This window comes from Artemia sp. Qi Xiang Cuo, chromosome 21 (genome assembly GCF_049724085.1).
Source record: "Artemia sp. Qi Xiang Cuo chromosome 21, ASM4972408v1, whole genome shotgun sequence".
NCBI classification, from domain to species: Eukaryota; Metazoa; Arthropoda; class Branchiopoda; order Anostraca; family Artemiidae; genus Artemia; species Artemia sp. Qi Xiang Cuo.
This window is the reverse complement of record NC_142814.1, coordinates 49,375,575-49,391,741: the sequence shown is the minus strand read 5'-3', so window position 1 is coordinate 49,391,741 and position 16,167 is coordinate 49,375,575. Positions and strand designations below refer to the sequence as shown.

The window sequence follows — 16,167 nt, the reverse complement described above, 5'->3', positions numbered from 1 at the left end:
CATTTCATCAAAAAACCTATTAAATTTAAAATTCTTTCATTGCTAAATTATGAATTTCTTTTATCGTTGAATATCTAATTATTGTCATCATTTAAGTTCTCTTGATTTCCCCAGTGAAGAGAAAGTAGAAAATTTTTCAAACGGTGCCATCTTCATTGCAAATCTGCACCGAAAACAAACTGCCCGCGTAAAAACCTTTACAGCTGAAATTTCCAGATTCCTTTGGAATTTCCGGTAATTTTCAATGTAGCCTGAAACACATTTAGTTACATTAAATCCTACTGGTCACATCTGATTGAATTTGTCTGGCAAATTAAAGGACTGCATCCAGAATATAATCCAATAGTAATTTTGGTGTGTGGCTACCCACCCTCAACTCCTATAAAAACGGTAATTTTTTAGGGTTCTCGTCGGAAATTTACGTTTTTGTGCCCTGCTGAGTCACATTTGAACATGAAAGTCAATATTTGCTGTAAAATATTGGCAGCGTGCGTTTAATAGCACCAAAGAAGAAGCAAAAGAAGCCACCGCAGAAAGTTTGACTGGACTACCACAAGTGCAGAAAAAAGAGAAATAAATGGAAAATTTGCAGTTGAATATTACTTCAGTGAAGACTGATCATTCTGATGTTTGTTTACACATATATTTTTTATGCAATTTGTGGTCTCTAACTATAGGTATTGTTTAGGTACGGGGTAGGCTACATTTTGAGTTTGTTTAAAACTTAGGGTAGGGGTAAGATATACAGCAGGCTCAGCTAGTCAGACAGCTAAACACCATTTCGACAATTAAATGATTTGAAAAAAGCTTAGGGTAGGGGTAAGATATTCAGCAGGCTCAGCTTGTCAGACAGCTAAACACCATTTTGACAATTAGCCTAGCCTAAATGACTACAAAATCCCTAGGTAGCCTAGACTATTTGTCTTTTTTAGGCCCATTCAAAAGGAAACACTCTAAAATTGTGAAAACAGCTTAGAATTTTCCCAAAATGCTTATTTTTATGGCTGTAGTCTGATAGCCTAGATGAGATTAGATGATACACTAGTTGGGGTTGGCTGAATACAATTTTGGAAAACTTCTTTTTTTTTCAGCATTTGACTTTAGACAAAAGTTACCCCTAGGCCTATAGCCTAAGCTATTTAAATTATGTTAGGCCTATATTTATTAAAATTATAGTTTTCCTTCTGACAGGGACAACCACTGTAAAGGTCTAGACTAGGCCTAGGGGCTATTGAGAGGGGAACATATTAAGAAAACAATTTGTATCCAAGGCCTACTTTAGGCCTTATAATATATAGAAAAATAATATCTGACACATTTTGACTATAGCTCCACTATACTTTACCCCCTCCCCAATTGCTAATATATAGCCCAAGTTGTATGTTTTCCAATAGCTAGGCTAGCCTACATTGTGCCAATTTGTATCTTGTTTCAACCCATGCACCAATAAATTGAATCAGCTAGGCCTATGACAAACCAAGAACTAGAAAACAAGAGTGACAGGTAGTGAAATGTATAATTAAGGGGTAAATATATTTGCACATTACATGGGATTAGGGGTAAAGTATAGTGGAGCTGTAGTCAAAATTTATTAGCTACAATTATTCTGCATGTTATAAAGTAAGAATTGTTACTTAACATGTTTCCCTTTCAATAGCCCCTAATTTATACTTTTACTAAACCACTTAGTCTATAATGACAAGTTTGTTCTAAGACTAGTGGTGCAAACCAGAATAACTGTATTTAAATTAGTTAGGTTATATGGTAACTTGTGTAAGTGTTGAAAAACAAAGTTTTCCATGATTGTAGTCAGCCAATATCAACTGTCTAAACCTATAAGCATCTTATCCAAGGTGAGGAAACTACTGTCCATGTTTGTGACAAATAGGCCTACATTTAACCAATATATGCTTCTGAGATTAGAACTATACAAGTACTAGGAGTATTACTCTAGTACCTAGATATTTTGATTAAAGTATATCTTACAGAAAAATGGACAGCAGAAATTTACTTGGAAAAACTTCAAAATTGTCATTTTAAAACATTTTTTAGAACATTGTAGGTTGATATTAAGCAAAGATGTGAGTCTTTTGCTTTTGCTTCATTTCAGAAGTACATCCATTGCTAAAGGTTTTATTTTTGTAACACAGAGATTATAAAAGGTCAATGTCATTTGGAGAGGAAGGGGTTGAGATAGGCTCTTCAAAATATCTTCTTAGAGGATTGTTGAGACTCTGGGTCCATTCTTGAGAGTTTTATTCCCCTAGCTCAGCTACTTTCTAAAATAAGCAAAAGCCTCTATTTAAAGAATGTATGTAGAATAAAGGTGCTGATGATTCAACAGTGCAATTTTGGAACCCCTGTCAAAATTTTGCTTCAAAACAGGATAACTCTGCTTAGTTGTGACTTGGAATACAATCTCTTGAAGCCATTGTTGTATTTTGACAATGCAAAATGTGGACACTATATCCAATACACACAGATAAGAAAAGAATATTCAATTCAATCAGTTTCCCGTTTTCAACACAAAATGAAATCCCAACAATTTTTTCAGCTATGTAATGTTCAAACTGTCATTACTTGCTTGTTTGTTTTTTTTTTTCAAAAAAAAGTTGGGATCAGTTCCAATGCATATTTTCTCTAAAATCTAGCCACATTGGCTTTTTCTTCATAAAATTAAGTAAAATGGTAGCAAATATTATATTGACAAAACTATGTTCCAAGTGTTAAAAATTCTTGTCTGATGTAGTGGAATAACAGACTGACTAAAAATGTTCCTTCAGCCAAATTCAAATGTAGATATTGGCTTCTATTATGACATTCATTTCTTTTGAGAATACCTTGTAGTAACCGTGATGAAATTTTCAACAACCAGCAACGGGCCCTGTCAGAATATAGGTGACTCTGTCAAAACTTCACTGAACATGTAAAACAGATGAGAAACAGCCTGTGTTGAAATTCAAGGGTCCTCTGACAAAAACAAAGTGGTCAAATTTACAGGTACTTTCTCAACAACAAGAGATTTTGATGATTATTGTTTGTAATAATATTTCACATAAAAAAAAAAACATTGAAAGATGTTTTTTTTTAAATTGTAGTTTTACTGATTTTATGCTAGATTTTTCCATCATCTGAGGAACTGCTGCTTGGCCTTGTACTATGTTCATATTTTTAAGCATTTGACTAGGTTGATCACAACACCCTAATTCATTTATCACTGAATAAATGTGAAGTAGATCCTCTCTTAGTAAATTTTATATATGTTTTCTTTCAAATAGATCTCAAGCTGTAAAATACAAAATATTCTTTCTGAACCCCTTCCTAATTAGCATAGAATTCCTCAAGGAACCCTCTTAGCACCTCTCTTATAAGTAGTATTGATTTGGTAATATTCCCTTAAATATGTTAATATATGGATGACCTGCTGATCCTTGGAGTGTGTCATAGAGCTATCAAAAATGACCCCATCAAGATCCTACCCATGTTTTGGATAAAGCTAAGAATTTACATATGAAAGTAAATTCCACTAAGTCCAATATAATGACAATAAACTTATTAAAATTCTTGAAATCTACTCCTGTTTTCTTATACCCTATCCCACCCAAAATGCTAATGAAACATGTTAAACTCCTTTGTGTCACAAACTTCTAATAATCTTAAGTTAGACATGTATATTTTAAGAATTCTGGACTCTCCAGACAAAGGATAATCAAAACTAAATTTTTTAAAGTGGATTAAACTGGTAGATTAGATTTGAAATGACCAAATGTTGACAACACTTTAACTGCAAACAACAAAGAAATGTTTGCTGGACCATTAAAGCTGAGAGAAAGTGGGCGATTCTAGATAGTGTTTATAAAGAAACCTATAACACACATTATATTATAGAGACCTAGGTCACACAATTACACTCCATATGATTATCTGATTTTGTCCCTATGCTTGAGGCAATTTTTCAGTTTTTTGCTTTTACTATCTGAATAGTGTTTTTTACATTTGTGCATTTAAAACAGTTGAAGAAAAACAAACAAATAAAGTAAAAAGAATAGGCATGTTGTATCCACCAGGATCTGGCCACAAGTATTCCCCAAATATTTCCACACATGTCAATTTGGGTTCTGACTTAAGTTGAAAATAGGTAACTTTTTTGTTCTGTCAAATTTGTAAGTTAAAATGTTCCAATTTAAGAAAATGGTATTTTTGTACCCTTTTCTGATAAACTTCAATTAAACAGTTAGATTTGTAGATATTTTTTCTATATGTTGAAACCCTTTTAAAACCAAAAGTCTTTAAATTAAGCCTTCTGGATTAGAAAAAGTGTTTTTTTTTTTTTTTTTTTTTTTTTTAACAAAAACTGTCAAATCATCAGCACCTTTAGTCTACTTTTCCAATGAGTAAGAAGGGGTCACTTTGAGGATCCCTTTATGGGTAGAAAACAAAATGTGCAAAGGAAGCAATTTGTATATTTGGAAAGAGTATGAAAAGACAACTCAGCACATAGGTTCATAAAGTTTTCAGGTTAGACTAGGGTAATTATGCTGTGAGATTCCTCTGTTATAAGTTTATTCAATTCATTTTGACATTGTTTATAAATATAATTTTTCTGGCAGTGGCAATATTATAATTTTTTCAGACTTAATAGCAAGCCTGGAACTCTTAGATTTGGGCTCATTTTGTACATTAGACATAGATACTTTTTGTTATCTATCACTAACTTACTTCTAAAGGTTTAAAGATATACCTCTGGTATATTTCCAGTCACTCAGGTATTTTGAATTACCATTGTGCAGATGAAATTGCTGAAATCAACTTCCTAGATATTGATAAGCAAAGTGGGACACTCATCTCCCTAAGAGATCTCTCATTGAAGACTGTCATTGGCCCATAGATCAAATGTCAAGCCAAATTTATCTCAACTTTGCTCCAAAATATACTGTAGAATTTGTGCTGGATCAAATGGCTAGGGCACATTGTGCAGATGAAGGATGACAGATTGCCAAAGATTGTCCTTTTCAGCCAACCATCTAGGGCTAAACAGAAAGCAGGTCGTCCCCGTTTGGGGTGGGAGGACGTCATAAAGAAAGATTTAAAGGAAATAGGAACTTTTTGGGTGGGTTTAAAAAGGGAGGTTTTGAATAGATTGGGGTGGATGAGGAGCATGCATAGCTGTGTTGGTCTCAGGCGGCTTGGTGCTGTGGTGAGTTGTTAGTAGTAGTAGTAGTAGTAAATGGCCTAAACCAGTGGGCTTTCTTGGTAATATTCTAGTTTAGAGACTTCTTGCTAGTTTGGGATATAGTTGTATTAGGCAAATAAAACTTTCAAGAATGAATCCAAGGCTTTACATATACCTTAGGAGAGTTTGTGTTTTCAAGCTACTATTCTCTACCCTTTAAAATATCTGGGGCTGATAATAATTACAATCAATTACACCCAATCCCAAAGATTTTTCATTCCTAAGTTACCAGTATCAAGCTGTTGAGGTTTTTTCCTTTAAACCCCTTAAGCAGCTGGTTTCCTTTCATTTTTAATTGATCTATAATGTATGTCATTATGGCCAGCATTTATCCCTGTGGAAAATCCCCCCCCATGGAAAATAAGGTTTTCCATATTCAAGAATTTTATTCGAGTTTTTTTTTCCATAGGGGGAAGGAATTTTGGTACTTGTGTATTATGCACCATTCACTCTAGTTTACACTGTGTAAAATTGATAACACTTCTTTTTTTTTTCGTTAGTTTCTTTGTTACTTTAGAAATAAATTTGGGCTATAGATTCGAACATTAGGGAGGGGGGGGGGGTAAAGTATAGCAGGTCGGCATGCAAAATGTGTTTGGCATAATTATTCTGCATATTAGATAGATAGATGAATAAGTGTATTTTAAAGCCAAATATATGCCCATGAACACAGTAAAATAACATTGAAAAAAAAAAACTTTTAACACTTGAAGAAAACACTTAAGTGAAAATTAACATTTACTTTATACTGTTTTTATTTATTTATTTATTTTTTTTTAGTTAACAAAATTTCCAGATACCTTGCTATTCATCTGTAATTTTTTAGTGGCCATATACCTAGAAAGAATTATTTTCTGACTTCAAACTATCCACATACTTTACATCCCCCCCCCCCTAATGTGCAAATCTATTGCACAAATTTTTTCTAAAGTTATGAAGAAACTAACAAAAAAACTGGTGTGTCCTTGAATTTTACACAGTGTAAACTTGAGTGAGTGGTACATAAGTACCAAAATTCTTTCCCCCTACAGAATTAAAAGAATAAAGCTCAAATAAAATTTTCAAATTTGGAAAGCCTTATTTTCCACAGGAGATATTTTCAGGGGGGGGGGGGGGTAAACGCCACCCATAATGACATATAGTATAGATAAATTAAGAATGAAAGGAAACCAGCTGCTTAAGGGGTTTAAGTAAAAAAAGACCTCAATACCTGGATCCTGTTAACTTAGGAATGAAAAATCTTTGGGGTTGGGGGTAATTGATTGTAATTACTGGGAATGTGATGTAGAATTGGGTCTTACTCCCTTCTTGGCTAAATCCTTTGTATATTTCTAATCCATGGCAGATGAGTGTTCCATGTCATGGCCTCTTTTGATTCAATATTTTAGATCATGGTTAATTTTTGGTTATCTGACAGAAATCATATAACAAAAAATAAGGAACATATCACTCAATGCTTTCTAGCACTCTTGTGCATGGTCTTTTCTAAATTATACTATAATAACAAAAGAGTAGCACCATTTAACTTCCAATAAAACACTAAATTTAAATATAGTTGTTGCCTCCACATTAATTGTATCCCAGCCTCCACCCCCCAATAGTAAGGCAAGAAATTAACCAAGGCAATATTCTAAACTTATTTTATTCTGTTGGTTTGTCTGTATTTGGTCCATAATACAAACTAATGACAATCTGAAAACAGGAAGCAAAGCTATGCATATAGCCTCATGCTATATCTGACCTGATTAGGGGGACACTGGGATAAAATTATTGCAGTAGCAACCACTGTAGTTGGAGACAGGGTTGTCACCCCTACTGATTTGTCACTATTTCTAGTGACCTAAACAAAAAATCGCTAAATTTGCACATAAATCACTAGATTATTGAAGAAAATCACTAAATCAATCAGAAAATCACTAAAAATGTAATGATTTTTTGTCACCGGATGACAACTCTGATTGGAGAGCATTGAATAGGGAATCTAGGCTAATGATGGCATATTTTTTTCCATCTATTTCAGTCTTGTAAGCAAAATAAAGAAAAATGACATTAAAATCATGGCCCTGTGGGTAAAAAATGAGTGGAGATTTGAGCTAGAAAATATGTTTACATTAATTTGACAAAAAAAAAAAAAATATAAATAAAAATGGCCAAGAAAACAAGGGTTTGGTCTTCAAACCTATTTATTTCAATACCTTTATATACACAAATTTGGCTGAATTGACTGTGTGTGATTAAAGTTTTCTTAATCAGTCATTGCACTAAGAGGGGAATGAAATAGAAGGGAAGTGATAGAGGATTGATCTGGTTTATTTTTTTTTTAAATTTATTTCCCTGCTAAAAGATACAACTACCACCCAAAGCACCTTTTAAGGTACATTCCGAATATACAGATAACTAAAGTAGAGCACTGGTTTCAATAGATCAATAATTCCCAACAATTTTACGTCTTTGAATTACCTTATGTTTTATAAGATTTTGTAAATTATAATAGCACTAAAAATATTAGTTATCAGACTTATCATGGCTTGAAAACATCACCAGTTTTGTTTTCATCATTTGTTGGAAATAAAAAGAAAAAATCCTGAAATAGATGTCATTCAAGATTGTTATTCTTTCTGCATAATAATAATAATAATAATTCATTTATTACCCATTATGAACCAAAAGAAGTAGAGCACATCAGAAACAAAAACCAGTTTGTATATTGGTTTGATGTATAAACCAGTTTATACATCTGTAAATAAGCAATGTTATATACATTGCTTATTTACAGATGTAGGTTTCACTCAATAAAAATCTTTATTTGGTGGCTAAGATGATCAAAAATTACAGAATTCTATCAAATTCTGGTTTTGTTTTGGTAACAAGCAGTAGAAGCTACACTCATTGGGATGATACACAATCCTTTAGCATTGAAAGACAGGACCTCTATTATTGGATATTTCTATATATTTCACCATTGTTTTTTTTGGACAAATTACACATTGCATTTAAATTAAGCTAGGAATAATCCTTCGCACCCACATGCTGAATGTTGAAGAAAACTATAGTAAGTTTGCAAATTTTGACTTCATTGCAGAAAAATGCAAATTTGTATTCATAGAAATTTCTCAATAGTTGCAGAATGTATGCCCAAGAATCAAATAAATTGCTGACTATCAAAATGGACTGTGTTCAGAAATTAATTATTTCTGTAAATAAACATAGGGTTAGTGCGTCTTATTTTTCTTCCTTCCAGTTCTTCATGCTTCTTATAGCATACAATGATTTGTTACTTTTTTTTCTAATTTCTCCATGCCAATAATAGAAGTTCAACAGGAACAAGGTGATATTTTCCGGGGGGGGGGGGGGGGGGGTAAACGTCTAGAACCGTCATTAAAATGGTCAAAATTATTTGAAAAAGATTTGTGGTGTTTTTTTTTCATATTAGGCCTATTGTAGGCTATAGCCTCAAATAATTTCAAATTGTATACTTTGGTTGTAGGAATACTACTACATACAAAAATGTAGTAGATTCAGCTTTAATTTACCTTTTTTTTACCCTTATATTACCTTTATTTTTACTCTTATATTATCTTTATTTAATTTACCTTTATTTTTACCCTTATATTACCTTTATTTTTACCCTTATATTACCTTTATTTAATTTACCTTTATTTGTAATAGATTCAGCTTTAATTTACGTTTTTAGGTGCTATCAATTTTATCAGTTTACCAAGTTTTTTATCAGTCAGTTTTTATCAGTCAAATTTTGTCAGTCAATTTACTAAAGAGGGTGTTGGGTCCATTAGTGCCTGGGTAACATTAGAGTATAAATCAAGTCTTGAACTAAACAGTATAATGGTAAAATCTGCAGCTCATTACCTTCAGGAAATCTCTACTTATTTTCTTAGTCCCCTCTTGTTTAATTCCCCCCCTCCTTCTACCATGATATAAATTTTTGCTATGTTGAAATTTTTGCTAATTAGGCTGGTTTGCATTCTTTTTGTACTTATTTCTTTGATAGTCCCAATTAATACAAAATATCACCAAACTTTGGATATAGCATAGGAATATTTTGAAATTCTGGGGGAATACTACATTTCCACCCATTCTAATTTCGGCAAAATAATGTTTATAATTTTGGAGTGAATCTGCTTCTTGTCAAAAAAGAGGGACAACCCTAAAAGTCAAGTGCTCTTAATGAAAATCGCACCATTCAATTCAGCATATCAGGGAACCTTATTGAAGAGGTTTCAAGCTCCTATCTACAAAAATGTGGAATTTTGTGTTTTTTTTTTCAAGAAAAAAGATCACAGATGCTTGTTTATTCATTGTTGTTCTTTTGTTTTCTAGAAGGTTCGTTTGAACCAATAGTGAAAGTCTTATTGCCGTTTTTATCAAAAAAATGTATATTGCCACACAGATCTGGTAATGAAGCCTTAGAAAGGGTATTTTGAGCCCATATTTTCTAAATTCCAGTTAGAGACCCTCCTGATAATATGGGATTGGACATTCTATAAGAACAAGATTTTTCTTTAGAACCCCTTGAAAAATGTGGAAATTATGACTATAATCATAAAATGATTTTTAATATTCCAATTTGCCTGGGAAATCAGTGTAATAGTTCAGGGATGGTAATTATTATCAAAACATTTTTCCATAGACATGTTAATTGAATGAAAACAGCATGACTTAAGAATATTGTAGCCCACTTGCATTTAAGAGAGTGCTGGGTGAAACAGTTTGTGGTAAGAAGCTATGAACAAAAAGAGGTCCTTGTCAATAAAAGCACAATTCTCAAAAGCCAATTTTTACTGCTTCAAAAGAATCAACCTTTCATGCTGATTATGAATATATAAAATTCATAATTTTATATATAAATATATAAAATAGAAAAAAGAGCTAAAAAAAATTTGAGGTTTAATATTTTTAGAAATTACACCAGGAAATTCAACCCTAAAGAGATAGGGAAATTTATTATAACAAGCAAACAATAACTACAATTGAATAGGCATCCCAAAGAGTAAAACACTTGACCAAGGGGGTGACAAAAAATCTGCTAAATTAAGAAAATAACTAAAAGCCACAACAGAATACCTGATTGACACCATAGGCCTTACAACGAACAAGGTTTCCGTCATTCTTTTGCCAAGAACGATGGTCATGATAGATCTGTAGGGTTGAACCAGAGGTTGTAGGGAGAAGACTCACTTGAACTTTCAGTGAAAGTTGAAAATTACATTGAAATAAAAATAATTTTAGAATAAAAAAGAGGGCAGTGGCCACCTTAAAAAGTGGGGTTTGATTATTTTTGGGAATTCAACCCTAGAGAGATACAGAAAGTTATTATAACAAGCAAACAAAAACTACAATTTAATGGGCCCCCCAAAGAGTAAAAAACTTGTCCAAGGAGGTGACAAAAAATGGACTAAATTAAAAAAAAATCCTTACAGACAGTTTAGAACAATATACTTGATCGACACGCCAGACCTTATAACAAACATGGTTTCCCTCACTTTTTTGCCAAGAACGATGGTTGTGGAGAAATTTATAAGGTTGAACCAGAGATTATAGCAAGAAGACTCACGTGACAGTTGTATTGCACTTCAAGAAAGTAGATCAAATCACTGCATAGTTCTGGTCTCTCCAGCTTGAGTTGCATAACAATAGTCTTGGCCCAAAGAAAACTAAAATTCTATTGAGTCAAAATAGGTAATTGGCTCAGAACCATTGAAAAGCTGTTTATATGACCTTCCAGTTTATAGGCTGTAATCACATATGTTTATGCATTATTCCCCAAATGATCATGTTGACCATAATATTTAGAACTGTCTATCCAGTGAAAATAATGGTTATACAGTATGTAATAGTCAAATACCAGCAACTACAGGGGAGTGGATTGGATCTTCTTGGATTTTCTTATTTAGAGCCTTAAAAGTATAGGCTATTTTAGACCCACCATTTCAAGCTTCTCAGTTTTTCTTCTATAAACTCCACTGTGTTAAGTTTAATATTATAGAGGGTGATATTGCATGTAACTTGTAAAGGAATGCTCAGTTCATGGTAAATTAGATAAACAAGTTTAAATAACGATTTATTATTTTTAAGCTGTTATTTAAGTGAGCTGTTATTAAGTGTTATTAATGTGAGTATGATGTTATTGTCTTTGGTTGAACCCCTTGACTTTGTGGAGTAAACCCTAAGTACATCTGTGGAGTACAACCCCTTGACTGTGGAGTACATCTAAACCTGCAAATGTGTAGTCCACCTGTTTATTGTTTTATTTGTTTTAATTTTTAGGTCGCCAAGGCTGCTCCAAAGCCAGTCTATGTGAGAAAAGATAATGATGGAAAAATTATTGCAAAGAAAAAGAAGATTAAAAACTTAAATTGTGATACAAAAACATCTTTTTCTTTTTTGAACCTTTTAGATGCTGAAAAAGAGACTAATAGGGGTTTGTTTGCTCAAGAGAAGCCAAAAGTGATTCCTGAAAAATTTAATAACAAACCAATCATCTCTTCTCTGTTTCACAAAAATCCAGAGATACCAATTATGGAGACCCAAGATGTGACACAAGTTGATGAAAAGTTATTTTCTTCAAGCCACTTTTCAGATTTGGCAATCCATGATTATCTTAAATCAACGCTAGAAAAAGACTTGGGCTTAGAAGTTATGACTGAAATACAGTCAAAAGCGATTCCAGAGCTGCTTGAAAAACACAATGCCTGCATTCAGAGTCAAACTGGAAGTGGAAAAACTTTGGTTTATGCTATTCCAATAATCCAGGTAACTCTGAAAATTGTAGTGTGTTTTAAATAACTAAATAAGTTTTTTTTATAATTTTTGCTTGGTAATGCTCAGTATAATTTTGCTTGGAAATGTGTATTATTTTATCATTTAACTAGGCTGTTACAAGGGGATAAAGGATAGCCCCCTTCTTTTTCCCTTGTATTATTCTTCTAATTATGTAATTTGTAACCATGAAAAGTATGAATTTCTTTCTATATAGCCATGAATAGCTATGACCTGTTATCTTAACTTAAAAAAAAAATATTAAAAGGATTAGTAAAAAAAATCTTGAGCCTAAATGGGGGTATTTTTAGACTTCACACAGCCAAATTCTCATAGCTGGAACAATGTGGATAAGTATCAGAAGAAGGTGTATCACTAACCCTCTGGTTCTGGGAATGCAGCCTTTTTTATCATTATTTATTTTTTATGAAGTCATATAAGTGGAAAGTAATTAAGTAACTGAATTTTAAATTCAAGAAGTATAATGCTGCATAGAATACCATCCAGAATATTTTTTTTTGTCAATGCAAATTTGTGTTATATCAAATGCTTGAACACTTCTTTTTTTCATGTGAGTGACTGAGACCACAGTTTTTATTAGTAAAGCCATTTATTGTCTATAAATATTTTTGTCACAACCTTGTTAGCTTATGTTCAGCACACTGAAATATGAAAATTCATCACTCAAATAAGCCAACTTACTTACTTTACTTTCGGCGGGAATCAGACAATGATCCATCCTGTCCGGCACCAATGGACGATGGGATGACTGACGTAGTCCAACACGATCTGTCAACAGCAGCCTCTTCTGCAATCTTCAGCCAGTCCTTATCCCAACGATGTCTGTGTTGGCGGAAGCCACCCCAAGGATCCAGCTCATTGTTGTATGTCTTCTTGAGATTCTTTCTTTGGCCGCCTGGTCTCCGTTTCTAAGTTGGAATGGGGTCGCAGGTGAGGACATCGCGGGATATGGTTCCCGTGAGCCAAGAGTATCAACAATTCGTCATCTCAAAGAAAGACATATTTGAAAAGGAATTATATTTTAAATTTGTTTCAATGAATAGAATGTATCTTAGTTTCAATGATGTAATTCAGAAGGCTTTGTTTTAAACTTTTCCTCAGTAACAAATGAAGTATGGAAGGAATAGGAAGTAATGACTTGATCATGGTGTACGTTTCTTTGCATATTATTGAAAACTATCTTCTGTGTTGCAGTTAAATCTGCAGTGCTGAGGATGAATATTGTAAATAATGTAGTAGTATCAGATAAATCAATATCTTTCGTGTGGAAGGAGAAACTGGTGGTTCTGATGTTATCAAATACATTCTTAGACCACACTGGCTATACATGACAAACGAAACTCAGAGAAGAGAGAAAGTAACAAAATGAAAAATAAAATAAAAAAGGGTAAAAAAACGAGGATTTTGTCAGCCAGCGAACCATTAAGATGAAAAAATATAAGCAAATATTTCGACAAGGACCTCCGACAATTCGTCCTCAGTGCTAAAAAAAAACAAACAAATAAAAAAAAAACAAACAAGAATAAAACCTTTTGAAGTATCCTGTACAAAGACAGAATAGACACTGAATAAAAAAACCAGGCAGGAATCAATGAAAATTAAATTTACTAAAATGATTGTGTAAGGATCTTTCGTCTTGCATTAACTTTGGCTGGTCTACAATTTTGGTTTTCATTAGATATGCAAATAGGTTCTTTTAAGTTTTTTCGGGTGAAAATATTGATTGAGTCCTTCAAGATTAAACTGTCGTAAATTGGGCTTAATGAAATATCTCCAGTATCTCTATTTATTGCTAAATTTTGGTTCATATATTTTTTTATCTCAATTACCTCCTTAAAAGTTTGTGGTACAGCATTAACAGTTGATATTAAAGTTGCCTCGTCAAACAGAACTAGATGGGTCGGGTTTACGAAAATATGCGAAGCCAATGCCGAATCAAAGTTGTCATTGTTATTTTTTAATCTCAGGGACTTGTCTATTGAAATTTTGTGCTCATGCAAACGTTCACCTAGTTGTTGATGGGTTCTACCAATGTAAAATTTTCCACAAGAACACGGGATTCTGTAGACACCACTACCCAGTACAGGGTCTGTTTTATCCATTCCTGAGTTAAAAATATGTTCAACCTTTTGTTTGATTCTTAAAGAAAAAGAAAGATTATGTTTATTTAAATTTTTTCGAAGTTTATCGCCAAGTTTCGGGATGTATTGTAAGACGATGAAAGTTTTTTTCTCAATAGAAGGTGTAACTGAATCTAGTGGAACAAGCCTTTCACAAGCCTTTTCACCCTTTTTTATTTTATTTTTCATTTTGTTACTTTCTCTCTTCTCTGAGTTTCGTTTGTCTGATGTTATCTAGATCTAGATATGATATCTAGTGATCTATGATGAAATTAGTGAATCTGCTTCATTAATGGGAACTTCAATTTTTATAAATTTTGTATCATGTCACTGTTTTCCTCCTTTACAAGAACTCTAAGCCATAATTTTTTTCTCTTCCAACATTTCAGTTTTTGTCATCTCGACAAAAATTTAAAAAAAGGGCAATTACAGTATTGATTTTCTTTCTAGTTATGTTCTCTGTTATGTTTCTATTACATTGTTGATATTTTCTATTCTATTACATTGTATTTTTATTATGTTTTTATTTATTTGATTGACTCGTCGGATTTGGAATGGACAAGACATAAGGACTATAAAGCCTTGTCATGCTGACAGTATGTCATCCAAGTGATTGAACTTTGAATTCATCCAACTGAGCTGAAACAGATTCACCTAACTTTAGATCTTCTATTATTTGATTTTGAATAGCTTTGAAAAATTCATTAGCTCTGTTTCATTTGAAAATATATTTTATTTTTTCTTCAGGACCTATCATAGCATTGAAACAGGAAAAACAGAGGACAAGATGAGAATTTCTAAAATTGTTTCAAGCGACGATCCCCTTCCCATAGCCCTACTAAATATGACACTTAAATTGTTTTCTTCTCTACAGTTTGAAATTGTTTTTAAGTTGATGGATTTACGCTGTCTGTGAAGGCTTGGAACTATCCCGGGAAAGCAGTAACATATTGTAGCACATCATTTGGCTAAATAAATCCTTGCCTCAAGCATCAACTGTTGTAGATCCCACTGTTTTTTCACAGTTTCTCCAAATGTAGATGGCGTATCTCGTCTTATTACATATTTATCCATTGATTGCTTATAATCAATCATTCAAAATCCGAAAATTCAACTTTAACAAATAGTGAAACCTGAAATTGCCCAGCTTGTTTCCAATGATACTCTATAGCCTGTCACAAGAATGAGATTGATGACGGTTTTGCACTTTCTTACAGCTGACTGCCCACCTTTATTCTATAAATCCCTGGTGCGGGCAAGGAGTGTGGAGGGGGTCAAACGAAATAGTTCAATGAGGACATTGGGTCTGAATCTTGAAGAAAGGAAGCCCTTTCTTTCAAAGAATGAATAGATCAAGTTCAGTTCCCTCCTGAAATTGAACAGCTCTTTCTCTTCACATAAACCAATTAAATAGAGCTTCGTTGTTATAGACGAAAAAGGAGCCAACACTCTTCTAAGTGACAGATAGAATGCTGGCAGCTGTGAAATCTTCAACATGTAGTTGGATTATATTTGGGGTCTATTTTTGTTGCATATGAAATGCAATGTTTTTTTAATGTATAAATGGGGTGTGGTGCAAAATGTTCCAAGTTGTCAAAATAGATAGTTTGACTCAGATTTCTACATAGTGCATTAGAGGGGAGGGGAGGGGGGTATGAAATGAGTAATTTTATTGTTGAACTGCTTTGGATTGTGATATGAAAATATTGAGAAACGACATTTTAAAGTAAATCACAAATAATCAAAAGAATAAAAGGATTGGCCTATGTCCAAAGCGATTTTTTCCATATTTCAATCTAAGCTATATGATCCTCCCCGCTGTTCCCGCAAACTTGAATCTCTGGGTTATCTGAAAAATTCTGCAATAAAAGTTATGTAAGCAAATTTAGAGGCTACATCTGTGCACTTCGGTTAAGGCCTTGACGTGGCTTCATTTATGTAATGTGTCAAAGAAAAAGCAGAGTTGCATAAAAAAATTTACTACTACAGTCAATTAACAATCCGTTACCGTTTTGT

The 16,167-nt window shown here is 33.0% G+C and overlaps 1 protein-coding gene across 1 annotated transcript in view; it reads left to right on the top strand.

The window, feature by feature from the left end:
* Window positions 1–495: 495 nt before the first annotated feature.
* Window positions 496–16,167, top strand: part of LOC148939664 (ATP-dependent DNA helicase DDX31-like) — a 21,191-nt gene continuing 5,519 nt past the window's right edge. Inside the window, exons 1-2 of the mRNA XM_089106941.1 lie at window positions 496–628; window positions 11,519–12,004. Coding sequence (XP_088963067.1) covers window positions 578–628; window positions 11,519–12,004 — 537 coding nt within the window. The 5' untranslated portion in view covers window positions 496–577. The remainder of the gene's footprint in view (window positions 629–11,518; window positions 12,005–16,167) is intronic.